At 47.5% G+C, this 26,250-nt stretch overlaps 3 protein-coding genes across 6 annotated transcripts in view; 2 read left to right on the top strand and 1 right to left on the bottom strand.

The window, feature by feature from the left end:
- LOC122160558 (vitamin D3 hydroxylase-associated protein) overlaps positions 1-9,189 on the top strand; it is a 12,139-nt gene extending 2,950 nt beyond the window's left edge. For all 4 annotated transcript variants that reach the window (XM_042819176.1, XM_042819175.1, XM_042819178.1 and 1 more), the window contains exons 3-16: positions 381-494; positions 819-962; positions 1,196-1,329; positions 1,657-1,863; positions 2,210-2,250; positions 2,553-2,677; positions 3,221-3,346; positions 3,894-3,991; positions 4,668-4,767; positions 5,513-5,556; positions 6,126-6,165; positions 7,665-7,773; positions 8,536-8,681; positions 8,856-9,189. In XM_042819176.1, coding sequence (XP_042675110.1) covers positions 381-494; positions 819-962; positions 1,196-1,329; positions 1,657-1,863; positions 2,210-2,250; positions 2,553-2,677; positions 3,221-3,346; positions 3,894-3,991; positions 4,668-4,767; positions 5,513-5,556; positions 6,126-6,165; positions 7,665-7,773; positions 8,536-8,681; positions 8,856-8,984 — 1,557 coding nt within the window. In that variant the 3' untranslated portion in view covers positions 8,985-9,189. The remainder of the gene's footprint in view (positions 1-380; positions 495-818; positions 963-1,195; positions 1,330-1,656; positions 1,864-2,209; positions 2,251-2,552; positions 2,678-3,220; positions 3,347-3,893; positions 3,992-4,667; positions 4,768-5,512; positions 5,557-6,125; positions 6,166-7,664; positions 7,774-8,535; positions 8,682-8,855) is intronic.
- Positions 9,190-13,389: 4,200 nt separating this feature from the next.
- Positions 13,390-21,677, top strand: LOC122160971 (vitamin D3 hydroxylase-associated protein-like). Its single transcript, XM_042820015.1, has 15 exons — positions 13,390-14,086; positions 14,915-15,028; positions 15,342-15,485; positions 16,283-16,416; positions 16,793-16,999; positions 17,392-17,432; positions 17,766-17,890; positions 18,031-18,156; positions 18,325-18,422; positions 18,566-18,665; positions 19,135-19,178; positions 19,604-19,643; positions 20,148-20,256; positions 20,448-20,593; positions 20,690-21,677. The coding sequence occupies exons 1-15, from the start codon at positions 13,892-13,894 to the stop codon at positions 20,813-20,815; spliced, it is 1,749 nt and encodes a 582-aa protein (XP_042675949.1). The 5' UTR covers positions 13,390-13,891; the 3' UTR covers positions 20,816-21,677.
- A 303-nt stretch (positions 21,678-21,980) lies between these two features.
- NSUN4 (NOP2/Sun RNA methyltransferase 4) lies at positions 21,981-25,276 on the bottom strand. Its single transcript, XM_042820016.1, has 6 exons — positions 25,178-25,276; positions 24,459-24,865; positions 23,618-23,772; positions 23,286-23,440; positions 22,672-22,796; positions 21,981-22,488 (listed from the first exon to the last, which is right to left on the bottom strand). The coding sequence occupies exons 1-6, from the start codon at positions 25,274-25,276 to the stop codon at positions 22,215-22,217; spliced, it is 1,215 nt and encodes a 404-aa protein (XP_042675950.1). The 3' UTR covers positions 21,981-22,214.
- Positions 25,277-26,250: the final 974 nt, after the last annotated feature.

Here is a 26,250-nt window from a genome sequence, read left to right as displayed (position 1 = left end):
TCCCTCTAACATCTGCTCATCAGTGACTGAAAGCCATTTCTTCCTCCATACCCCTAGATCAAGAAGCACACAGATTTCAGAAGGATTCAGGATTGGTCTTAAACCCAAAATGAACACCAGTTGCTATTCTGTTCTTGGAAAGGAGCAGTGGGAGGCTACAGTTTACGCACTTTTTTTCCTCCAAGTTAATGATACATTTTTGTAAAACTTTAGCTGGTTCAAATGCCATATAACAGATCTTTGTCATGGAAACCAGGCTGAACTGTGACATCTATTCAGGGTCATTGCCAGGCAGATGTTAGAACATGGGATTTGCAACTTCAACACCAGCCTTTCCTGTCGTCTTCCTCTTTCTGCACCAAATTTCTTTCCCTTTGCAGAACCCAGGCACCCAGACTGCACACATCCTCTCACTGACCATGGTGGAGCTGGCAGAGAAGCTGAAGGAGGGGTCCCTATCCCCAGAAAGCGTTCTCTACTCCTATATAGGCAAAGTGAGTGATGTCTCCAACATAGAGAGATGCTCCAGGGCTCCTCTGGTGCTGCTTGCAACCAGCCTATTTTGTGGGAGAATGGCAATGCATGAGATCACAATTTGTCAGGATGGATGAAGGGTGGCTTGTGGCTGAATCCAGAGATCCAGGGCAGAAAATTATCCCCAAAATAAGTATGTAAAATTCATAGGTAAAGTCTGAATAATGATTGTTGAATGCTGGAGGTTTGAGGAGACTGAATTCTCAGCTTGAAAACATAAAGTGCTGTTTCTTTCCTTCAATCTATTTATTCATCTTGCTACTCTATCCAACCTCTCTGGAAAGGCTCTGGAGGTGAATCAGGAAGTGAACTGTGTAATAGACTTCATTCATGGCTGTGAGGATCAGCTCCAGAAACTGAAGAAACAGAAGGACAAGGGGCTGCTCTATGGCATTCCTGTCAGCATCAAGGACCACATTGACTGCAAGGTATATCCCTAATTCCCCCTCCCCTTGGCCTGGGGCTGGAAACAGACAAGGATGTCCACGATGTCTCTACCCTTGTATATGGGATCCAGCTTTATCCTTTTTACCTTATCACAGCTAACCAAGGGTGCCCTCAGACACGGATGCTTTGGACCATATATGTTATTTCTGTAGTTGTTACAGCTCTGAACAGCATCTTTACTGGTACCTAGAGAGCTTTGCTTCCTATCCCCAAGGGTCATGTCTCCACTGGTGGGATGGTGAAGTTTCTGGGCCAAATGAAGGAAGAAGACAGCGTCATCGTCCAGGTTCTGAAGAGCCAGGGGGCAATCCCCTTCGTGAAAACCAACATCCCGCAGACAATGATAAAGTAATTTCGTGTGCATCTTCATGAAGACACTGTGTCATGCAAGTCTTGTGAACTGAGAGCGAGCGGGGCCAAATGCACAAGTTCCCACCCTCTTCCAAACAAATCATGCACGCTGAATTCATTGCCTCCCCATGTCAAACTACCATTCCTTGGTCTTTCTGTAGAATGCTACAAAGGAAGTATTTATTTTTGATGCCTCTTTCTTCCTATACTAATCAACATATCTAGTACACAGTGATTCTACCCCTAGCATTAATTATGCATTGTCTTGTCTTTATGATTTGTGGAGATAGAAGTACTTCACTCACCTGCTGTTCTTCTCCCCAGCTATGACTGCAGCAATCTCATTTTTGGCCAGACGCTGAACCCCCTCAACCACCAGAAGACCCCCGGGGGCTCCTCAGGAGGGGAAGGAGCTCTAATTGCAGGGGGAGGCTCCCTCCTGGGCATTGGCTCAGATGTAGCTGGCAGCATCCGCCTGCCATCCAGCTTCTGTGGGCTATGTGGGCTTAAACCCACAGGCTTCAGGATCAGGTACACCCTAACAACTGTCCCCTTCCAGCTAATGTAGAGGGTGAAAAGTTTTTCCTGCAGTGCACCAAACTACACAATAAATTTCTGTTTATCAGAGATGGGTTATTCTCAGATGCGGAATTGCTTAAGCACCAGGGAAAGGAAATGATAAAAAACATCTCTAGCACCTGGCAACTTAATGCTCCTGGGACTCTCCCTAATCTAGAAGGGTGCCAAGTCTCTGCAGGGCCTTTGGTCCTCCTAGATAGTCACTGGGGCAAATGGGAAGTCTGCAAGCCAGCATGGTGACACACCTTAGAGCATGACACCTTAGATATCTAATCTGCTTCTCCCATTCTGCTTCTAGCAAATTGGGTGTGATTTCTCCTATCGCAGGAATGAGCTCAGGTAAGTTCATCCAGATAATATATTACTACTGCCAAACGTTCTCTGCTGTTGGCAGCATGGCTGCAGTCCTTGTTCCTCTTGAATGGGACTTGTGCCTGCAGAATGCTGACCCAGAAGATGACATCCTGCCTCTGAGACTTAGGGACTGTCCTTGGCAGGCTTCCTTGCTCACTTCTTGCACATTCATTCCCCAGTCCTCTTCCCTGGCCTGAATAAAACTCCTCTCCTCTGGGCCACTACCAGCTACTATAAGGGAGCAGCAGACCCACCTGCCTGAAATAATGGGATCTTTGTGCTTGCAGTGATAGGGATGCTGGGGCCAATAGCAAGGGATGTGGACAGCCTGGCCCTCTGCATGAAGGCGCTGCTCTGTGAGGAGATGTTCCGTCTGGATCCCACCGTGCCCCCCATCCCCTTTGATGAGGAGGTGAGGCTCAGAGGCAGTCCCATGCCTCCATTTGTCTACCACTAAAGAGAGATCTTGAGAGACTCTCATCTGGTTTCATACCTGAAGACAGTGAAGGGGAAGCAACGCTGCTGATCAGACGGGTCCCAGCACGAGCAACCATGAGAAGAAGCCACAGACAGGGTTGGCAGACGAGGCCTGCTGAATGCTGATCCCTACCATTGCCTTCCCAGCAATGCCTGGAAAAGACTTGTTGGCTTCCTAAAGGAATTCATTTTTCCTGATCAGAGAAATTCACCCCTCACATCTTTAAAAAGAGCCTAATTGAGAAGCCATGAACCTAAGAAATCTTTGCGCTTTGCAATTATCTCTCTGGTTCTGCCCATTTGCTGCTTTCTGGCTCAGGTCTTAGCATCTTTCAATTGTCCCTGCTATACAGACAATTATTTCTGACATATGGCTCTTTCCACTAGCCCAAATGCCCTGTCTTTCTTCCAGCCCTATCTGCCTTCCTAGGAATGGTCTGATCTGGTACATGTGTCCAAGCAGTGGCTCTTCTCACAGGTTTACACCAGTTCAAAGCCACTTCGGATTGGATATTATGAAGAAGATGGCTACTTCCAACCCTCACCCAGTATGAAACGGGCCGTCCAGCAGACCAGAAAGCTCCTCCAAGAAGCAGGGCATACAGTAAGTTTTCACACCTGTGGTTACTAGGAGCTATCATCCTGCTCCTTACGGAGTCTGGACAAGTCATTTCACATCTCTCTTTTATAAAGAATGCCATGGGACAATGTTTTTTCCATCATGTTTTGCACCTCCATAAGCATCGATCTTGCAGCAGCTTCCATGATCCTGCATCTGCTGAATCCAGTTTACATATTTTTGGGTGGAGTACAGGTTTGGAGCAGTTGAGCTCCCAGGGTCACTTCTAGCCTAAACTACAGTGTGGTTCTGCCAGTAGTATTTTCTATATAGAGTGTTGTTCCAGTGACAAGTATAAATTAAGAATATTTGGTGTTTTGAATACTTGGCCTCTAAATATACTTCTCTAAGGAGCAAAGAAGAAAAGCCTATGTAAAATCATGTCATTGTGTGCTAATGCCTTGGAAACAGGAAAGGACAGAGGGCGGATGGCAGCAGCCCAGGTCTCTTTGAATATGGAGGGAGGTCTACACAGGGCTTTGTCATTAATTTGTGTTTCTTGCCTCTTGAACAATGAATGGTTTTCCTGCAGATTGTTCCCTTTGCACCACCTAAGATTGACTACATGGTAGATGAACTGTTTACCAGAGGGATTTTCTCAGATGGTGCTGCTCACATGGTGGACTCTTTGTGAGTAAAACTCATTGCTTTCAGTGCAAACCCTGAGACTTGACATAGTGTGACCAATGGATGCATCCAAAGTGCTTTTGTTCCTGTGGATGCATGCTTTTATGAACATGGTGGTAGGTGGGTTGTTGGACTGGATGATCTTAGAGGTCTTTTCCAACCTTACTGATTCTATGATTCTAAAGAGAGAGCAGCAGAGAAGTGATTTCTGGAAGGGAGAATTCATCTTGGACAGCAACTATCTCACTACAGTAGGTCACATGCATGGATAACCCCGTAGGGTAACAGCATGCCCTGTGTCAGCAGTGCTGTGGCAAATGTTTTTATGCTTGTGATTAGTCTGTGGCACATGGGGAACAGCACAAGCTGTGTAACTTCCCACAGAAGTGCAGAGGGTCAGCTCTGGTGAGCAGCCCGATGCCCACCTTGCCAATTGCTCACTACCTTTCCTTATAATAGGGAAAATAGGATAGGAAAATAGGGAGAAGGCTTATGGGTCAAGATATAAACAGATTGCTTGCTGATTGCTATCATGGGTAAAGCAGACTCAGCTTGGGGCAGTCAAGCTGAAACCAGCTCTGGATTTGACTCTGGGGGTATGGTTGGCCACCTCCAAATAGGGTTGTGCCCTCTGGCACAAGTTTCTTGTTCTGAGTACCTTTGCTCTCTGTCCTTCTAGCAAAGGAGATATCGTGGATCCTAATCTGAAGTCCCAGTTCAATACTTACAGGCTTCCTGCTTTGGTGAAGAGGATCCTGGCTATCATTTTGAAGCCTATTGTAAGTATATGGAGACATCTCATCTGTGTTCTAGGAAGTCATCAAGGTGGGGAACTTGACACATGATGGGCTGCACCACTCAATGCTTTGCTGCCTTGTGTCAAGAGTCTGGAGGTTTTTGAAGTGCCATACTCTTAAGTAAACTTGGTCTCTATGCAAGGATCTAAACATCATCTCCACATCCAGGAGATTTTCTCCAGGGCTAGCAGTGCTGTCTAGAGCATTATTCCTAGGAGTTGTTGTAATTGAATTAAAGAAGGGCAACAAAGGGTCTGAAGGGCCTGGAATAAAAGTCTGATGGAAGTGGCTGAGGGAACTGGAATTGTTTAGTCTGAAAAAGAGGAGGCTCAGGCGAGAACTTATTGCTCTCTACAATCCCCTGGAAGCAGGTTGTAGTGAGGTGGTCAGCCTCTTCTCCCAGGTAACAGAGATAGGATGAGAGGTGATGGCTTTGAAGTGGCTTTCAAGAAAAGGGTAGGTGTTGCACTCAGTGACATGGCTTAGAGAGTGCGGTGGTGATGGGCTGACAGTAGGACTGGGTGATGTTAGTGGTCTTTTCCAACTTTAATGATTCTGTAATTCTATGAATGTGTAAGTTATTGTTGGATTACAACCATCTCATTGGAAACTGTACCTGATCTTCAGAGCCACTTCTACTAGGACAAGAAGCTTGCCCAAAATAAAGTCCCATCTATTTCATCTGCATTGTTGACTAATCCCAAGTTTTTCTTCTTCCCTCCCAAAGTACCCACGAATTGCTCGGGATCTCAGTGCTCTCTGTGGAGTGGGGTAAGTGGCACTGAAGTAGAGGAAGGGATTCACGTGGATGTATCCACTGGGTTCATGCAAGTAGATGCCAGTTTGCTGTGCAAAATTACTATGGCTCAGCATGGTGTTGTCTAGGGCGAGGCATCAGAAATTAAGGGTCCGAAGTTCCTCATTGTGGCAGGGCTAGGATATCTCAGCTCACACAGATAAAGGCAGCTTTCCTCATGGTTAGGTGGATTCTGGTATACAGAAGGCAATGTGCCAAGGCAGTACAGATACCTGCATATGGATGCAGTATGATGTGAAGTGCAGACCCCTCTGAGAGACAAAAAGAAGCAAACTGAGAGCAGTTGAATTTAAAAGACTGCCATGATTTTTGTCTAGGTCAGAATAAATGAAATCATGGCAGTAGGCTCTTTTGATGTATGCACAAGTACATGTGAACCCTGTGGAACCATCTAGGCAATGCTATGACTTGTTCTCGGGGTGGTCATGTAGTTCCCATAACAATGGGCTATTTGTACTTGTATTATTATTATTGTTTTCTGTTGCCACAGTCCCAATTCCAATCAATCTTTTCACCATTCCAGGTCTGCCAAAAACCTCTGGGATCAGCATATAGCTGTGGCGGTAGGATGATTTATCTTCCTTCGTAAATACAGTGAGGGATTCCTATCATTGGTTTCGCCTCTGTGATGGATCTGGTGTTGGGTCATCTCAAATAAAGCAGCTGGGCTTTTCAAGCGATGTTAATGTAGAGGTCTCTACTTGCTTACTCTCCCCAACCCAAATTAGGACAGAGTAAAAATCTGCGGTTGTGAACTCTTTGGCTCAGATGTACTTTGTATGAACTCATTTTGGTTCAGCAATGTGGGACAGGAAGCATTGTCGTGGACAGCTGAGCCCATCGCTGCTCACAAACCAATCAGGTTCCTTTTCAAAACAACCTGGGTTTTGCATTTGCACTTATTTTTATTGGCCATCTCCTCTCCTCTCTGATCTGATGATTGGAAGCCTTCTTATTTCTTCTGCTGCTTGTTCACTTGCAGTTCGTACTCATTTTATTCCATCCCTGAGTTTAAATAACACCTCTCCTCTCTGGTATTTTCCACTCGATCCCAGTCTATTTGCAGACAGCAGTTGTGTCCCCTTTTAGCTGGTGTTTTGCTAGGCTGAAGGAGTTGAGCTATTTTGGCATCTCCTCACAAGGATCTGTGTTGCTTAGGACACCCTTACAACCATCCCTGAGAGCAAACATGCCTCCAGCTTCCACCATGCAGCCTCTGTCAGTGTCAGTCGTGAGATAGAAATGCATGCTCACAGCAGCAGGTCTGATTGACTGAAAGCAGATCATTCTTCTCCTACTCCCACCCCACTCCCTGCCAAAAAAAAAAAGAAAAGAAAATCCTCTAAAAAGATTTGGTAACCTCAAAGGTATTTTGGATTTTTTTTTCTTCAGCAAAGCATTATTCATGGTTTACATTTATTACAAACAATTTTACAAACATTATTCGTCAAACTTTCAGCAGATTGATCTCCGGCTGCGTATAAAATTTGAGAACAGATAAAAAATAGAATCATAGAATCACTGAGGTTGGAAAAGACCTCTAAGGTCATGTAGTCCAATCTCAACCTGTCCCCAGCTTCCCATGTCCCTCAGTACCACTGAGGCTGCTCAAGTAGCCCTATGGTCCATCCGTATTGATTTACTATGGGACAGTGGAGCAGCAATTTGAGAATGGATTCATCCATTGCCTGATGTTCAGTAGACTCTAGATTCTTCTACCAAACTAACAAAGCTTTTAGGAAATGGACTTTTATTTGGATTACTGTTGATCTCCACTCAATCAAATGCAAAGACAAAACCGTGCGTAAGGACTGGGTAAGCATTCACAGAAAGCTGTCAACTCTGAAACGCCCACTTGACATCAGTGCCTATGTCTGGGCAGGATAGACCTGGGAGAGGGAAAATGAAGCCTGCTGGCTCTTTCAAAGTACAGCTCAGATTTTATTTCACCTTTCTCTTTTATCTAAGCATGCTTTTTTTCCTCTTTTCTATGCTGTAGACATTGATCTGCCACTGCTGTCCAACAGGCATTGGTTGTCATCTGCTCTGTCTTTCCCTCTAGGTTTACCGCACTGAATTCATTGCTAAATGGAGGAAGCAAAAACTGGATGTGATTCTTTGTCCTGTACTTGGTCCAGCCTTTAACCATGGCTACGCTGGGAAGCTATTTGGTAATCTCCATTGAGACATCTCACGGATGCATCTATGTTATTGTTTGTGGGCAAAGCAGCGGCAAGATGTTTAGGTCTCTTGTACATTCCTCAGACTGTGTGTAGTGTCTGCTCTTCCCTCTGAGGAAGTTAGCACAGGGAATTCTCCACTCTGTGTCTCCTCATGTTCCCACTTCATCTGAGCTGCAGATGTTTGGATTATTATGGGCAGCATTTAGTGACACATCAGTCCCAGTAGTTACTTGGTGAGCTTCCTCTGTATCATCTGACCTTCTGAAAGTGCACGTGAAGGGAGCTGCTAGAGTGCTGGCAGTTCCTATCTCAAGACAAGTTCTTTTGAAAGCGGCTATCTTATGTTCCCCGTAAGGAGCTTTGCAAGGAGCAGACATGAAAATTTGCGTTGCAGAAAGAGGCTATTTGATAGCTTCCAAGAAACACCGAGAGTCTTCCATTCCTCTAACTGCAGCTCTCTGCCCTAGAAATGCCCTAGATGGTGTTACAGACCTGGATACCAGGATTTTACCCTGAAGTGTGAAAGACAAGTTCAGACTTCGTCTGCCTCAGGTCAAATATTCATATCTATCTCTCTCAGAGCAGAGCTAATATCCACCATGCAGCCCTCAAACCTCCCCACCAGGAGTCCCATGGTCTTTTTAGATCCAGCAACTCCAGTCCAAAATTCCTTCAAACTGAATTATCATCTGAAAGTCTTCACTGGCCCAGCACACTTAAATTTTACATGTTCTGTGTGATCTTTTCCAGCTGCAACCTCCTATACCAACTTGTACAATGTCTTAAACTTCCCTGCTGGAGTGGTGCCGGTCAGCACAGTCACAAGAGCTGATGAAGAAGAACTGAAGCATTACCGAGGGCACTACGAGGATCCTTGGGATAAGAGACTGAAAGAGGTGAGCAGAGAAAGTCTTAGCAGAAGGCCATGACAGTATGCACCCCTGGCATATTGTCTTTTCTCCATCTTATGATGACATCTGTCTCCTTGTATATCTTTCACTTTCTGTACTGTCAAAAGATGGCATTACACACCCTGTGCTCTGACTCAACACCACGCTTAATTTTTGCAGGCTGTGGAAGGAGCCGTGGGACTGCCTGTGGCTGTGCAATGTGTGGCTTTGCCATGGCAGGAGGAGCTGTGCCTTCGGTTCATGAAGGAGGTGGAGAACCTTTCCCGTGGCATGAGGAGAAATGCATGATTTCTCAGGATCTGCTTTGCTTATGTTGACCTTTAATACCCTGCTCGTCACTCCGTCACCTTTTACTCAGTGTGCAACACAGATAGCAATCTGCAGACTCCAAATTCCATTTCAGTAAAATGGCAATAAATGCTGCTTGAAAGCAGTTGGAAAAATCTATTCCCTGTCCAAACTTCCTCTTTCATTAAAGTGAGATAAAACCTGGTCTAGTGCTTGATCTAGTGCTTGATCTAGTGCTTGGCAACCCTGCCCATAGCAGGGAGTTGGAACTGGATGATCTTTGAGGTCCCTTCCAACCCAAACCACTCTTTGGTTCTATGAGAAAACTAAAAGCAAGGCAAGAGAGTTAATTTGGAGGAAAGGAGTCTGAAAACCATAGTGAAACAATATTTGGTGTATAATATAAGGCTGAAGAGCTGATTACCTCTATATTTTATTTCCAACAGTGGCAGTAACAGATGTTTAAGGGAGAGTATAACCTGGCAGGATTCTCTCTTTGGCTGTGCCATTAGTTGACAAAAGGTTGCAGTTAGCCCATCAGTAACTGGTCATCAATAATTTAATAACTAGTTCAGCCTCTTCTTGGTCTCTGTTGTTCTTTTGGTCTCCACACCATCCAATGGCAGTGAGCTCTACAGTTTAATTGGGAAGCAAGTAGTGGAGAGCTTTGTTATCACTGTTTGAGCACATGCTGTCTGAATAGTAAATAATCTGCCTTCAGTCCTGTTCCCCACTGTTTTTTCCAGTTAAGCAATAGGAAAATAAGGTTGCTATTTTGTCTTTTCACTGCCTATAATCACTAAAGGGAAATCTGAGTTCAAACATTTCTGTGGCTCAGTTTTGGTACTTCCAGCTTCACTGTGAAAATTGTATGCTGTCCTTGACCTAGCCATTGCACTCCAGGTTTCCTGTTCCACTTATGTCCAGCACAACATCCTGGCTGTAGGCTTTGTTTTGATTATTCAGGAGAATTTTAATAAAGACTTATATCTGCTTATTTTTCTTCACTTTGCAGGGTAAACTTTGTCTTGTTGCAATATTGGGAGCACATAAAGCTCCCCAGAAGAACTGGTACCAGCAGGACATACATACATTGTTAGGACAGGTCACTGTTCTCTTACAATATCTGACATAGATAGGACTGCCTGGTGTAACAGAATGTGACAGAAGATATTAGAGACATGATGGCCAGTGCTCAAGTGAGGAAGTAACTAAAAGCAAGTACCCAGAAATGGGTGAAATTAGCAACAATTAGGACTAATCCACCTTTCACTCTGAAACAGCTGTTTCAATTCTCCAAGCATGGTTCCAATCTGCTCTTCCCCACCCCTATTACTGTTCTTCTCCTCTTCATTCAGCTCATCTGGCTTCCTCCTCTTGTCTGCATGCCCAGAGTGAGGCACTAAAAGGAAAACTTCTTGCAGTAAACGTTGTGCCCAGCCACAGAGCAGCTGGGAACAACTTCATCATTCTCCATCACGCTGCTGAAGTGTCTGTGATCACTTGTTCAGTAGGACCAGGCCTGTGCATGATGGCATGATGGAGGACACAGGAATGCTGTGGATTGAAGAAATAACAAATCTCTGCATCTGGCTGACAGCGGCTGTATAGCTGGAGGAGTTGTGAGTAGGATCCATACAACCCATTTATAGTAATGGGAGGTTTCTGACAGGATGTTTCATGTTGGTTAGTGCTGTTCTGCAACTGCTAATGGATTTTGACTGGAATTAAAGCATGTGTTTTGATGAAAATCTTATGATTCCAATAGATATTCCAGGCTGAAATGAGTCACTAACTGGAGAGTTCCCAGAAAATATTTATTCAGCCCTCTTGAGTCAAATGGAACAATTCTAGAGAAGACCAGCCCATTTCACTATGACTTCAGCAGCTTCTGAAATATCTTTAAAGTTGTTTCAGGGCAACATAGTCAACATATTTTGTTTTGGAAAAGTACAGCAGAATGTATGGATACAAAAATCTTGAATATGGGATACAGTCCTCAGGGTTAATTCTTGTCTTTTTGATCAAAATGGATTCTAAGCTGATCTGACTTAAAAAAAAAAAAGAAGAAAAAAATTACCAGATTGGAGGGAGGATTGTTTATGTAAAGGCTCTAATGAAAACCAGCCTGCTTGAGAGCTGCAGGTGTTGGGTGGAGGTTAATGACAGTAAGCTAGTGTTGTCTTGCTTCTTCAAGCAGAGATGATACAGCCTTGCTGGCAACAGGAGCAGACTGCCTGGGTTGGTCTGCTGCCTTATTCTGTGTGAGGCACTGTGGAGGAGGTCTGCAAAAAGAGGAGAAGCGATAACAGTGCTGTCTGTCTCAGGGGTCAGATGAGTACCAAAGGATAGGGATTCTTCCATTTCTTTTTTGGCTCTGTCCCATGACCCACTTGAGTGTACTTCCTCTTATTCTCCCTGCATTGCTCAACATTTGAAAGCCCCACATGCAGCCAGGTAAGCATTTTTATTTCTATCCCCAGCACCAGGATAACAGCAAAAAGAGGAAACCACTGAATGGACAGCAAAGAAAGTCAATTGGGTGATTGTTTTAAAACTTGTTTCTTCTATGTCACCAACACCAAGCATGATAGGCAGTGTATCATTTATAAAATAATTATAGATCTATCTGGAGTCTTTGTGCTGGGACTGGATCAGCTTTGCCTGTTATAAGCTGATGAACCTGGAACTGTACTTTGAATTAGGAGAATGTCCAAAAATGAGGCAGATAGATGCCATTGCAGGCTCAGTATCTATGATTAGACATTATAATGGTGTCTCAGCAGTGGTCCCGAAGCTCCTGTTAAAGCTTAGGGGAGATGCTTAGCAGTAAGTGAAGCACAAACCTGTAGTATTACCTGGCAACCCATGGAAGCAGTCACAACTATTTTGAGGTTGTGACCTGGATTGAGTGCAGTGATAACATCATTGCAAAAGTGCTGCACTTGGCCTTGACTGTTTATCTTCATGAATAAACCTTGAATTGTGTGTTAGGCAGGCTGACTCTTTTGCTAGGGACTTGAGATTTGATCTCATTTTCCCCACAGGGCCAGAGGTCTTTCTCATCAGGTTTCCAAGCAACACTTGGTCCCCTTTGCCTTTGGATCCACATACAGCTCAGCCTATCTGCCTCTATGTAGCTGCTCCTCTCCTTGTTAGGGACTCTCATATGGCTTTTGGAGTGCCTCAGCAGCCCAAAGGTCTACTCAAATGGTGTAAACAAGTTTGGATTTTGAAGCGATCCCATCCCTCTGTATGGATTCAACCCTCATTCCCCTCTGGTTGCTTTTTGCTGCCTATGTTCCCACTGCAGGTTATGGTGGAAGAGCTATTCCTCCAGTTTACAAGGGAGGTGAAAATGTTTGTCCATTGATAGGAAAAGGGCTTCCTCAGCAGCATCCGGCCATCTGGAAGTGCAGCTGTTCTCACTAATAAAACTGCCCTTTGAAATGCCGAGTTGGTTTGGACACAGCTGGCTTTGTCTCTGTTAAACATTTGCAGTGTCTAAAGGGCAGGATCAGAGCACGGGACCCAGAGCATGAGCGGATGTGAGAACCCAATGCCCTGATGCCTCTCAGCAAGAGGAATAAACTCCCACATCCTCTCAGCCCAGTGCAGGAGTTGTGTCACTGCCACGTGCAAAGAGCACACCTCTTCCTTAGGAAGCCTTTGCACAAGTCTCAAGAGGTTGGGAGAGGGCTTGGGTATTCACAGACTCATAGAGGATAGAATCCAATCATTAAGGTTGGAAAAGACCGCTAGGACCATCCAATCCAGCCATCAACCCATCACCACCATGCCCACTAAGCAAAGGTGCCACTAAACAGGAGCACAGTAGATAATCAGCTTAGTTTGCTACAACTTGATTAATTGCTGTCCATTCCACCCTGCTTTTTTGGAGAATGCCAAAATTGATGTTTTCCATAGGGGCTGATGTTTGCAAAGTTCTTGCCTTCATCTCAGATCATGGAGATGCTCTTGTGGCCTTGTAGCAAGAGGTATTTGTGCTACTCTCAGCCACGGGCTGTCTCAATGTCTGTTGGGACTTGCTTCTGGGCTGCAACCATGTGGAACTCACCACCATATTTATGTGCTCGTTCATGACATGGACCCACTTGTTCTGGTGCACGCAGGCATTGTGGCAGTGCTGAGCCCTGTCTCACAGGATGAGAGCACCAGTGGAAGCTCAGGTTGGATATTAGGAAAAATTTCTTTTCTAAAAGTGTGGTGATGCTTTGGCACAGCTAGCCAGGGAGGTGGTGGAGTCTCCATCCCTGGAAGTGTTCAAGAACTGTGGGGATGTGGTACCAAGGGATGTGGGCAGTGGGCATGGTGGGGTTGGACTGGGTGATCTTATTGCTTTCTTTTCCAACCTCAGTGATTCTTTGATAGGGCTCTTGAAGCAGCCTTAGACACCTATGGGAGTAGGATGGGTTTAAAGAGCTTGGAGGATGAGTAAGTACCCCACAAACGTGCATCCTCTCATCATACCATCCTCATCTCTGTGCAGGGAAATCTTGTGCTTTCGAACTGTTTTTTTCCCCCCTCCTTTCATTGTCTTCCTAGGCTATGCAGGAAGCAGGAGCCAAGCTATTTCCTTGCTTCTTTTGTTCAGCAGATCCCACAGCTCTTCCTCCCCAGCAGAGAACTTCCTGCAGCGCAGACAGCCTGCATAAACCCGATACAGCCAGGGTTCACTAGCTCTGCATGCTTAACCTGTTGCACTTTTCGGTCAATCATTCTCCACTTCATGCCCCATTGAAGGCACCTCTGCAGAGGTCAGCTTTGGGTTTATAAGCTATTTGCTGAGCCACACCAGTGGTTCTGGGAGGAGGAACTGATCTGAGGAGACAGGGAAGCTTCTCATTCTCAACCCACCCTCAAAGACCAGAGAGTAGCACAAAGTGATGAGGCAGCTCCTGCCAGAGACAGAGCTGGCTCCTGCTGCTGCCCTTGCCCTTCTCTGTGGTTCTGCAGCAGCTGTAGTGGTCTGGAAATGGCTGGGCAAAAGGCACATCCAGAAGAAGATGGAAGAGGCTCGGAGGATGCGGGATGAAGCTGTGAAGAAAATGGCAAAAGCTGTCCAACAGTTCAGGGAGCAGGTAACCCATCCTCGTGAGGAGCTAAGACCCACTGGGGTGTCTGCTCATGTTCTTCAACTCCTCCTCCTACCTCACCTCTCCATAGCTTTTATAACAAGGATCCCAGGGGAGATGTGCTGGCAGCCTTCAGCAAGGGCTGCCCTGGGAGGAAGGGAGCTCACATCTTCTGAAGCTGGATGAGCTGGAGGAGATGTGGTGAAAGCTTACAGCCAGAGAGATGCGAATTACACTTGGAAGAGTCTTGGGACAAAGGTGACAAAGACTCTGAAGATCTAGAGGATTTGAACCAATGAAGGTCATTACCAATGAAGGTGATCAGCACTTGGTCCAAACCCTGTAGATCCTTAGGGGTGTGAAAATATCTCTTGCCTATATGGTAGAAGCAAAAACTCTTCTTGAGTCTAAGGTAACACATCTGTCCACATGCCTATACCCTTGGCTGTAAAACCTGGGTTCTTAGTAGCTCTTGGAGAGTCTTCAAAAGAAATTTTACCAGAGTTTCCAGCGAATAAGGCCTCTCAGGCTGCCCAGAAAATTTGACCCTATTTTACTAGTGAAACACAGGGCACTCAGTGTCATTTGTGAGCAACCAGGAGGTGACAAGTGTGTGAATGAGCCAGGCACCCACTCAGCCAGCGTGAATGCAGCCCTGAATTCTGCAGTACTCATTTCTAACCCCCTTCATTCCTTCCCTATTTTCTTCTCCACGTGTTCCAGCTCAATTAACTCAACATTTACAGCAGTAATATAATAATAATATCTGGAGATAAAGCATGGCAGCTACAAGTATGTATTTCTAAAACTTCCTTCTTCATCTTTCTGTCACAGGTCCCCAGTGACAAGACAGATGCCATCCTGTCCCTGCCCTTGCTGGAACTCGCTGGAAGGTTGCAGGAAGGGTCTCTGTCCCCCAGGACTGTCCTTTATACTTATGTACAGAAGGTGAGTGCCTATTTGCATCCTAAGGGCAAATTGCTTATGTTATCCATGCTGTGATGTGTGGGATGGTGACTTGCTGATTATGGCATGTCTTTAGTATAGCAGATACCAGAAGAAAGATGCAGAAGGACAGGGATATCTCTGTACCCATCACCAAATAACCCTTTCAGATGGTTTGAGCCCTTTCAGATGTTCTGGGGAGGGGGTTACCATTCAAATCAAGCTTCTCACTTTGTAGATCCAGATAGCTACTGGATGCAGCCATGTCATTTCATTGCTCTTAACTAACACCTCTTCCTCCATCTGTCTGGAAAAGGCCCTGGAAGTGACCCAGCAGACAAACTGCGTGCAGTATTTCATCCCAGAGTGTGAAAAGCAGCTCCAGGAAATACAACAGCAGAGGAAGAAAGGACTTCTCTATGGCATTCCTGTCAGCATCAAGGATCACATTGGCCACAAGGTGCTTCCCTTAGTGCCCATGAAACATCCCATCCTGAGCTGGGCTGGATGGTGAAGTGAATGAACATAGGAACCTGGCTAGGCTTGGGGCTGTGACTCCATATCTCATCGCTTCTGCAACCCACGGAGTTAGGAGCTGCTGATGAGTAGTGATGATTTCTTAGATGATCAGCTCCATGCTGATTTACCAACACAGTTAAGAGGACGCTGAGCCCAAAATAAGACCCAGACACCAAGGCTAACAGGAAAAGGACCATGCTGTCATTGCCAAGGGCTTGTATTCCCTCCCTGAACATTCAGCAGATGCTTCACCTGGACAGCAGGATTCTGGGTTTGATCCTGAGCAAGTGAACAAAGAATGCCTGCAATGTTGCATCTATGTCAGGGGAGAGAAATAGCATGAAAAAGAGCAAGGGTAGGCTCAGGAGAAGCCTTAACCCTGTGTTTGGCAGCATTGTGCTTATGATAGGAGTGGGAATCCTTGGCCCTTCATGCAAGGGAGTGGATTAGTACACCCCAAAGCAAACACCAGATCTTACTCAGAGACAGGTGAGGCCCTGGGACAGCTGCCCAAACGAGCTGTGGGTCATCTCTGTAGGTGCTCAAGGCCAGGCTGGATGGGGCCCTGGGCAGCCTGATTTACTGGGCACAACCAGCCCATGGCAGGGGCTGGGAACTGGATAGGCTTTAAGGTCCCTTCCAACCCAACCGTGTTATTGTTCTATGATTATGATATTCCTTCCAAAACAGCAGGGAAACTGAGCTGACACTGTCCACTGTCACCTCTCCTTTCTGCAGGGGCATCTTTCAACCTGTGGGCTCGTGAAGTTCCTCGGCACTCCACAGCAGGAGGACAGTGTCCTTGTCAAGGTTCTGAAGAGACAAGGCGCCATCCCATTCGCTAAGACCAATGTGCCACAATCCCTCTTCAAGTAACATACATCATTAGAAATGCCTCTTTTCCTGAACCTAAAACCCAGCCTGTAGCTCATGGGTTTTAGGGACAGACTTCTTCCTGTCTCCTGAGATGTTCCCAGACAAATCTGACTTCCATTTGTTGCCAACAATCTCAGTTCAACTGAAAATGGCTTTTCAATAAGATTAAGGGGGAAAAATCCCACCATGGTGTAACAGAAATCAAGTGCACTTGTGCATGGGAGGTGGCTTAATGGGAACGAGCCATGTGTGAAAGATTTACAGGGTGGAAGGAGGGGTTGGCTATGCCATGTAAACCCACTGCAAGGAACAGGCAACTAACTCAAGGGGCTTGGCTGCTCCTTACATCCTCCTTGCTGGTTTGCTCCACAGCTATGACTGCAGCAATCTCATTTTTGGCCAGACGCTGAACCCCCTCAACCACCAGAAGACCCCCGGGGGCTCCTCAGGAGGGGAAGGAGCTCTAATTGCAGGGGGAGGCTCCCTCCTGGGCATTGGCTCGGACGTCGGTGGTAGCATCCGTCTTCCATGTAGCTTCTGTGGGCTATGTGGCCTCAAACCCACAGCCAAAAGGCTCAGGTAGGTGCTGGGGTCTGTTCTTCCCACTCTGCTAGGAGACTCTTAGCTCACAGCCACCCTGTGCACCTACCTGCCACGTTCAGGGAGGAGTCAGTAAGCAGATGGATCTGCTGCCTGTTCATGTAGGGTGTCTTTGGTGAGAGAATGGGAATTCAAACCTGTCTGAGTTTCAGTCCTTAAATCTCTGGAAGCTCCAAAATTGAACAATTTTTGCTTAAACAAAAGTGGTTTGGGATTTTCTGTTATCATTTTGATCAAGATTTTCTGTTTTACTCAGTTCAAATTTATTCTATTTCAGGACCTGAACTGAAGACTAATAATGTGTTCAGACAGGTTGGGAATATTTTTCTTTTACTTGAAATAACCATATATATTTTTTTCTTTTCCTGCAGTCTGTCTGGAATTAATGGCCCAGTCAATGGGATTGTGTCAGGTGTGTGAATTTCAGATTGTTTCTCTCCAGGCACTGTGAAGAGCAGGGAGAGTGGAATGTGGTAGAAGCTGAGGTTTGCTTCTATCTGCTTTGTAGGACACTGATGTGGGTTCTAGAAACCCAGGTGCAAATTGCCATGTGTCCCTGGGGTCACCTCAGTGAAGTTATGTCATCTTTGAGATCTTCTGTCATCCTCCAGGCCTGAGGAGGGCTGAGACTGCCAAGATTTGTGTGGGGGCCAGTCTAGAACATCCCCCTTCGTTGCCCAATGGTTCCTTGCATGATGGCACACCCCTCTGTTTACCACAGACATTTTCTCTCATCCCATGCCAGTTCCGTGCGCACTGGGGCCGATGGCAAGGGATGTGGACAGCCTGGCCCTCTGCATGAAGGCGCTACTCTGTGAGGAGATGTTCCAGCTGGATCCCACCGTGCCCCCCATCCCCTTCGATGAGGAGGTGAGCCTTGTCCTCAAGGGTTCTGCATGCCTCAAGGACCCAGTTATCTTGACAGTACTGGTGTGGTTTGTGGTTTATCAGGTTGAGACACCGCAACATGGGATGAAGGCAGCACCAGACTGGTGTCTCCTTTGCTCCAGGTGTACTCAAGCTCTGCTCCCCTGCGGATCGGATGCTACGACACAGATGGTTACTTCCCATTGCCTCCTTGCGTGCAGAGGGCAGTGCATGAAACCAGGGAGGCTCTTCAGGCAGCTGGGCATGAGGTGAGCACCGCTATGGGAGCAGAGATGGCTGGGATGGCAAAGGGCTGCCCAGCGGTGTGAGGAGCCCAAGGAGGCTTCTACTCCAGAGGTCTACAACTATAGCCATAATCAGGCCATGGAAATTATTCACGTCCTCAGGCTGCCACATGGTCTTATGTTTTCATGCAGCTGGTGCTCTTCTCTCCACTTCACATCCACCATGTCATGACTGAACTGTTTTTGAAGACATTTTTTGCTGATGGAGGCCGTGCTTGGTTGGATGTGTTGTAAGTAGAAGCATTCCCCATGCCCATGAGCACAACTCACAGCAAAACCAGCTCTTTTCACACCCCAAACAGGAGATACTCAGCTTCCTGAGAAAGGGCCAACAGCTCCTCTGACATGATCCCCTCCTCTTGTCATTTTTCAGTACAGGAAATATTGTAGATCCAAGCTTAAAACCCCAGGTGAATTTCTGCAGGATCCCAAGGCTTGGGAAGAAGATGCTGGCTCTGATTCTTAAACCTCTGGTGAGTTCCTGGCTTCATTCTCAAAGCTGAGTGGTGTCAGCGAGCCTTGAGGTTCTTGAAAGTGGGATGGTACTGGCATCTCCATACACCTCCAACTAGGAACACTGGGACTTCAGGCCAAGGATCCTGCTGGGGTTTATCCTCCTGGGGTTTATCCAGTGCAAAGGAAAACAAGAACAAGACCAGCTAAGAGCTGTGAAAGAATAGTGCAGAGCCCACAGCAAGAGGTTCTCCAAATGCTAGATCTATTGGTGCCAGGTTTCCTACATGCATTGGGATACTGTGGCAGGGGGAGTCGGATTTGAAGCTCTATCCTAGGTTGGAAGCAAAGCAAAACAAGAGCCACGTGGAGCCTTTTTAAGCAGTGTCACATCCCTCCTCAAGGGCTGAGGCAGGACAGCAGTGGATGTTGGCTGGGAGGTGCTGCACCCCACCTTATCTCCCTAACAGCAACTCTTCTCCTTTCCAGTTTCCCCGCATGGCCGACTATCTGAACGCCCTGGGTGGCATGAGGTAAGACAGCATCCTCTGCAGGAGTGTCTGTGGAAATGAACTTTACCTTCTCCTCTGCCTGCAGCGGGGTGGAGGGTGCTGGGTTCACAACAGGTTCTGACCCACTTTCTGCAGGACCTGTCCTGCCCTGGACGCTTCAGATTTCAAGAGCTTGTTTCCCCACTCCTCTGGTGTTACACTGTCCCTGGTGTTACTAAAAGGATTAGGGGACTTGGGTAGGAAGAGAAATCTTCCAAACGTTTGTTGTTTAACTGTATGGACAAATGCCAAAGGAAACTTTGGTGAAATTGGGCAAGATACATTACTTTATGGAATTGCTAAAATCACTGAGGGTTATCAACCTGGAGAATTGTTTGAGCACTTTCTCTTCCTCACCAAAGTGCTTCAAAATGGCTATAAAAAGTTGCTGTGATTTCCACTCACAGGTCAGTGAAGGAAATGTGGGATCATCAGCATCAAATAGAGGTACGTTTTGAGGATTTTTCTCTCCAACATCATGTTATGAGTTGAGTCTTAAGGGCAAATTCCAGGCTTGTGGAGGCCTGTCAGTATTTAAGAAAGTGGGGTGCTGAGAAGAAGACAGAAAGAAAGGCACAAAAGAGAGCTGAGAATGGCATAGCTGGGACTTTCGGGTCAACCCACTTAAGACTTGACTGGCTGCACAGTGGTCAGTGCCCATGCTCAGTTGCCCCAGTGCAATAGGGCCAGCTAAGGAGCGACCTTTCAAATTCCTGTCCATATTTTGTCCACGTGCTGTGGAGACAGATGCTTATACACTGGACTTTAGTGTCTGTCTCCCTTTGGGGATATCAGCACTGAGAGACTGCAAGAGCTGGTTCCACTTCAGGACTGGGTCAGCAGTGACCTCTATCTGCTGTGGCAGCACTGTGACCCAGCAAGGATTCCCCTGCCATGCATACTCCAAAGAAACTGAAATGGTCCCAGCATGTCTCCCCTTTCCTCCCACAGGTGTACCGCTCTGAGTTCATCACCCAATGGAAGGAACTGCAGCTGGATGTCATGCTGTGCCCTGTGCTGGGGCCAGCTTTCACCATAGGGTTCCCTGGGAAACTCCTCTGTAAGTGAGCTTTGGCCTCCCTGGGGGCAGAGAGGACTGGCCTTGTAACAGGACTGGGACTTGTGGATGATCAGCCCTAATTAATCTCATCTCCAAGGAGCAGCTGCTTCTCAGAGCCTTCAAAGAACACGGATATAATTGAAGGAACACGAGCCTGTGGCCACATGTATTGTCTGTTTTTCTTCTTTCAGCTGCCATCTCCTCTACGATGCTGTACAACGTCCTCGACTTCCCCGCCGGGGTCGTACCTGTCAGCACAGTGACAGAGGCCGATGAGGAAGAGCTGAAGCTCTACAGAGGATGCTGTGATGACCTCTGGGACAGGATGCTGAAGCAGGTATGTGACACAGGAAGTGCTGGATGTTCAGAGTGACAGTGTCACTGAAAACAGCAGCTCCTAAACGTCCCCTCACCACCTGTGTCCCCATTGCAGGCTGTGGAAGGAGCCGTGGGGCTGCCCGTGGCCGTGCAGTGTGTGGCATTGCCGTGGCAGGAGGAGCTGTGTCTCCGGTTCATGAAGGAGGTGGAGACCCTTAGCCGAGCAAAGAGAGCAGCATAGCCCCTCCAGTCCCACCTCAGCAGGGTGGGAAGGGGGACAGCTGTGCATCACTGCTCCCTTTTGCAATCTGAAGGACACAGAATTACAGTAAGGAGGGACGGAAGAAAGAAAAGCTATTTCCTGCCCCTCTTCTTGCTGACAATCACAGATCCTGTTAAAGGACACAGCCATTTCCTCAGTAGCCATTACAAAGGCTGTAAGTCTGCCTTCTTATCCTGTCCTGGCTGAGACGCTGCAGGACTCAGCTCTAAATAGCCCAGCAGCTGAGGCAGAGACCAAAACATCAGCATAAAAACTGCAGCACTTCATCACAGTGATGAAGACTTCACAGCACCAAACTTCTTTGTAAAAGGGAATCTTGCCTGCATCAGTCTTCCTTTGAAGAAAAATGATAACACCCAAAGACTCCACCTGGACACTGCAGCTTCACAACACACCTGTCCCCCATTCCTCTGCTTCTCGTTAACCTTTTCCCCTTTTTTGCACCAGTGGCTGAAAACAACCAGTCACTGTTGCTGCATTAATAACTATACAGCATTCCCCACCAGCACACTGTGCAGTCACACCAACACTTGTCAGAGATGTGACGCAGAGAGCTGAGCTCAAATGATCAACAATCCATGAACTGCACCTTCCTGAAAGGATGGATACGGGTGGGTGGTCACTTTCATTTACATCTATGCAGCCTCTTGCAAGAAGCAGGGCAAGGATAAGGGAAAACTCAGTAGTGTTTTCTTGCTGGCAGAGGATGCAACTATGTGGCTAACAGCCCTGCATGGAATACATCCATGTCTATCTATTACTGCACCACTATTCTGCCCACAAAAATAAAAATATTATAATAAACTTGAGTAACCCTCCACTGATGGATACAATCATACAAGTGCAGTTATTACCCAAAATCATGCACTTTCCCACTGGCCATTACACAGCACCCAGAACGTGTGGCAGTTCTCACACCCCTCTCTGCCTGTCTGTGGGAGATGGCAACACATCCCTCTCTACAGCACTGAGCTTTTTCCACCAGCAGACCTCAAGCATCACGAGTGGTATTTCCAACCCCAGCAGAGGAACATTCTTCAGATCCTCTTCTTTCAGGATCTTACGCTGCTTCTTCTAAAAGCAGACAGGAGAGTAGAGACCTGGTAGAGTAGGAAGCCAGAGATCCATGCCCAGCTAGTATTTATTATCCTGAACATGTTCACATAAGATGAAAACAATTTAGCCCATCTGAGACATTTGAAAAGAAAAATAAATATCCTTTAAATACGCTCTCCCTGGACATTCAGGGTATTTCATGATAGCCAGCAATCGGGAAACAACATCAGTTCCAAACGTGATGGCCCAGAGACATATAGTGAGGAAAGTTGAGCTGCCCCAAGCCCAGATCTGCCATCCCTTATGCTCGGCGTAACTTGCAGAAATACATCGGCCCAAAGTTGGCTGTGAGGTGAGGAAGAACGAGCTCCCCCAGTCGGCAACCTGAGAAGAAACAAAATGTGTCCTGGAAGAGCACCCTGAAGTGGCTCAGGTCCTCAACGTGGACAGTGATGCTGAATTGGGTTTGTGCAATGTCTATCGCTCTCTCAACCACGTGTTCATTCTGCAGCTGAGAGAGGGAGCACGTGGAGTACACCACCTCTCCCTCTGGCTTGGCAGCAAGGATCCCGGCCCTGTGGACAAGATGGAAAAAACATACCATCAGGGGAGGAAGAGGAAAGTATGGGACAACAGCAATAAGGAAGCCAGCAAATAACCCATATGAGGTGGGGAGAGCTCTCGACTAGGCACGTATAAGTAAGAAGAGGTTTCAGTGCTAATACATACAGCAACAAAACAGCTTCAAGCTCACTCACATCAGCAGCTGCAACTGCAGCATTGGCAACATCTGACGCTCCTTGGTTCTCATTTTGTGGAAGATGTTGTTCTCCTCCTCCATGACGGAGTGCCTGTCTGTTGTGCAGGGCACATCCACAAGGACCTGCAGCAGCACAGATCCTACATCAGCTCTGGGCCTTGGTCTGTCTCAGAAATCCCCCAGCACCACCTCACCCAATACTTCCACCACACCAGACAAACTCAGCCCTCTGTGCCTTGCCTAGCTTATGCCACTAGATAAAAGTACAACTCAGGATACCCATACTCACAGATCCTGGAGGAATGGTACAGCCAGAGGAAATACTACTCTGTATCTGGCTTAGTCTTAGCTCTTGTTCAGCATATCAGGCTATGCAAAGCTATACAATTACACTGCTGTCCTCCTCTGAAACAGGAAGAAACTAAACTAGATGTGAGGTGCTGGCATAGGTTGTCCAGAGAGCTGTGGGTGCCCCAACCCTGAAGGTGCCCCAGGTCAGATGGGGCTGGTGGAGGCAACCAGCCCACAGCAGGGACTAGAACTGGAAGGGCTTTAAAGTCCCTTTCAACCCAACCATTCTATGATTCCTTTCACTGGTTTCCAACCATTCACCTTATGAAAAGTTCCACCTTGCAGCTCTCCCCAGTCTCTTCCATCATGCGATGTAACGCTCACAGTCTCCCTGATTTCCTTGGGAATGTAGCTATTGAGAATGTGGTACAACCTCCTTGTTCGGGAAATGGAGACGTCATTGGCTGCCAGATGCCCTGAGGTGAGAGATGGGAAACAGCATGCTGAGAAATTCACTCTGGAAAAAAAAAAACAACAACACACTAACTCCTATAAGCAGAAAAGATGAACAGAGAGGCATCATCATGTACCCCACACTCTCTCCATCTCAGCTTTGTAATAGAATGGGGCTGAGGAACAACTCCTCCACTTACCACAAGCCCCAGTCTGCAGCAAAGCCAGCGTCTTGCCACCTGGAGCTGCACAGAGGTCCAGGACGAGGTCATTCAGCTGCACATTGAGGGCCAAAACAGGCAGGAGGGATGCTGCATCCATGAGATAGTAGCTGAGGATCCCAAGAGAGTCTGGCCTGGAAACCACCATTTTGCATATAGAAAGCAAGGGAAAAAAATATAATTGGAAACTAAGATGAGGATGGCCAAAAGGACCTGGTGCTAACAGCCTGACACTGGTGCAGCAGAAATGCTAAGTCACGACTTGAAGTAGTGATGGAGCACCTGGTGGGAAGGCAGGGCCAACCCAGGGGAGTAACCAGAATATAGAGTCAGGATCCAGCCCTTCCCAGACCTCATTTAAGGGTTGGCAGTGGAGGTGAGGCTATCTCTGGAGAACATCTAAGGGTAAGAAGTTTTTCTTCCTTTGTTTCTGTGTCCATGGCTGCTGCATTTGGGCTTGTTCTCATTTGCTGCAGTCTAGGACTGTACCACCCCACTACTATCGCTGAGCTTTCTATCACATTATAGATTACAGTATTACAACTACCAATGTTGGTTTGTAGCAGGAACAATTACAGAAACACAGACTCATGGAATCATAGCATGGCTAGGTTGGAAGGGACCTTATGGACGGATCAGCCAGCTCCAACCCCTGCCATAGGCTGGGTGGCCCCCCAACAGCTCTGACTGCTTAGGGCCCCATCCAACCCAGCACTGAGCACCTCCAGATACGGGGCAGTCAATAAAGCATTACCAGAAGCCTGACTGTGCCTGCACTATGGTTAAAAGTGGAGTGAAGGAAGCAGGAGAACCATCTCACCACGCAGGACGGAAGCGTGAGATGTCGCCCCTGGGGAAGGTGTAGCACTTGATGTTGGAGCTGACAGAGGCATGAAGCAGCGGTGACGTCTCTGTTGGCACCATCGTCCCATCTCCACCAGACCCATCCAGGGAAGTTTTCCTCCTCTCTACTTCCACACCCTCACTTTCCTGCCAACACCGCGCCCTTCTGGCAGCTTCAGAAACAAAATCGGTGGCGCTGAGCAGCTCCAGCTGCTGGGCAATCAGGTCGGCAGAGGCGAAGTTGTTGAGCAGGGCTCCGTACTTCTGCTCGCACAGCATTGCAGCTCGCACGGCCGGCCAGCGCTCCTGCAGCTGCAGGCTGTAAGTGGTGTCAAAGTGGTGCAGTCCCAGGCGTGTGGCCGGGATGCGCGGGGAGGTGGTGGCCTTTGGAGAGAGACATCCAAGGGGTGAAGGGGCTGGGAGCCCAAAACCCGGAGCATTTAGGAGGGGAAAGGCAGGAGGGCTCAGGGAGAGGTGTATGGGGTGCAAGCTGGGATAAAAGGGGTGAGGGGTGAAGGAGGGTGCAATGGGAGCAGCGATGGGTGTAACGGGGAGAGGGAAAAGGGTGCAGAAGTAACAGAGCTGGGGGGGTAAAGAGGATGAAATGGGGACAGAAAAAGGAGGTGCGATGGGAGAGGCACAGCGAAGTTGGATCGGAGGTAAGAAAACAAGCGCGGAGCTCCCCCCCGTTCTCACCCACTTCTTCTTGTAGAGGTACCGCCGAGGCACCGGGCTCAGCCCCAGCACAGGACCTCTCCGCAGCAGCATCGCCGCCCGCCCGCTCCGCGCCGCCATGGCCGCGCTCAGCAGCGCCTTCCGGGGCGGGACCGGAGCTCCCAGCCCTCCCTCGGGTTCGAGGCTGCCGGGGAATGTGGGAAGCAGAGCCGGCCTAATGCGGACCTTACAGCTGTGCGAATAGAGCTGTTTCGAGCTGTTAGGGATTGAGCTTGAGAACCACCAGCAAAAGGATGGCATTGCTGCTACTGCTGCTCTAATAGCAGCCGCGTTTAAAAGGTGCCATTTTGCTTGGACAAAGAGCCGAGGAAGTATTTGCTGCCCAAGGAAACAGCCCTGTAGTATTCCTGCTGTTAAACCTCCTGCTCTGAAGCAGAATGACAGAGCCTGAACTGATAGGTTGCACTTTATGATCCCTAAGGCCACTCCTGTCTCTGGATCTTCTGTGATTCAAGAATTCAATCTCACCACCACAGCCCCAGGGCAGCAGAAAGGGCTGGTGCTTACAGTGGTACAGCAGCAGCGCACCAGTGACTCAGATGGCACCACCACTGTGCCCACCTGCAGCCCCAGGGACAGCTGCTCTGGGCCACAACACACAGGTGACAACAGTCTCCTCCAACCTCTGCTAGCAACAGGGGCAGCTGAAGGCTTTCCCCGGAGGCACATTAAACAGGAATGGCATCACCTCATAGCTCACAGGAGTGAAGTGTGTTATAGGAATCATAATTGCCTCCCTTCACTTCCTCTGGGTAGCAACATCTCTGGGAAGACCAATTTAGTCTCAACTCACTGAATGAACAGCATAAGTCATAAGTTCAGTGGTGTCTGCTGCTCCAACAGGTGAGTTTTTACCAGTGGGATGGCATCAGCCTCTGCTCATCAAGGGTGCACAGAAAGGAAATTCCTACAAGGGAGAAAAAGTCTCTCCTGGATACAAGCAGGTGGGGTGGGCTCTGAGCCTCACTACTTTCATCATAATTCCATACCAGTACAAATGAGCACTACAAGGACTATGAAATAAGCTGAGAGCA

This window comes from Centrocercus urophasianus, unplaced genomic scaffold, assembly GCF_019232065.1.
Source record: "Centrocercus urophasianus isolate 14NV4802_14NV808 unplaced genomic scaffold, USGS_Curo_1.0 seq_18, whole genome shotgun sequence".
NCBI classification, from domain to species: Eukaryota; Metazoa; Chordata; class Aves; order Galliformes; family Phasianidae; genus Centrocercus; species Centrocercus urophasianus.
Note: the sequence above shows the minus strand (reverse complement) of the source record. Positions and strands in the feature narration are given on the sequence as shown.

Bases quoted from the DNA above. Each gene is read 5' to 3' on its own strand.
- NSUN4 (XM_042820016.1), bottom strand. From the start codon at position 25,276: ATGGCGGCGCGGAGCGGGCGGGCGGCGATGCTGCTGCGGAGAGGTCCT. The intron at 24,866-25,177 runs GTGAGAACGGGG...CTCTCTCCAAAG, and splicing joins ACCTCTACAAGAAGAAGTGG to GCCACCACCTCCCCGCGCAT. The intron at 22,489-22,671 runs GTGAGTGAGCTT...TCTTGTCCACAG, and splicing joins CTGCAGTTGCAGCTGCTGAT to GGCCGGGATCCTTGCTGCCA.
- LOC122160971 (XM_042820015.1), top strand. From the start codon at position 13,892: ATGAGGCAGCTCCTGCCAGAGACAGAGCTGGCTCCTGCTGCTGCCCTT. The intron at 14,087-14,914 runs GTAACCCATCCT...TTTCTGTCACAG, and splicing joins TCCAACAGTTCAGGGAGCAG to GTCCCCAGTGACAAGACAGA. The intron at 15,029-15,341 runs GTGAGTGCCTAT...TGTCTGGAAAAG, and splicing joins TTTATACTTATGTACAGAAG to GCCCTGGAAGTGACCCAGCA.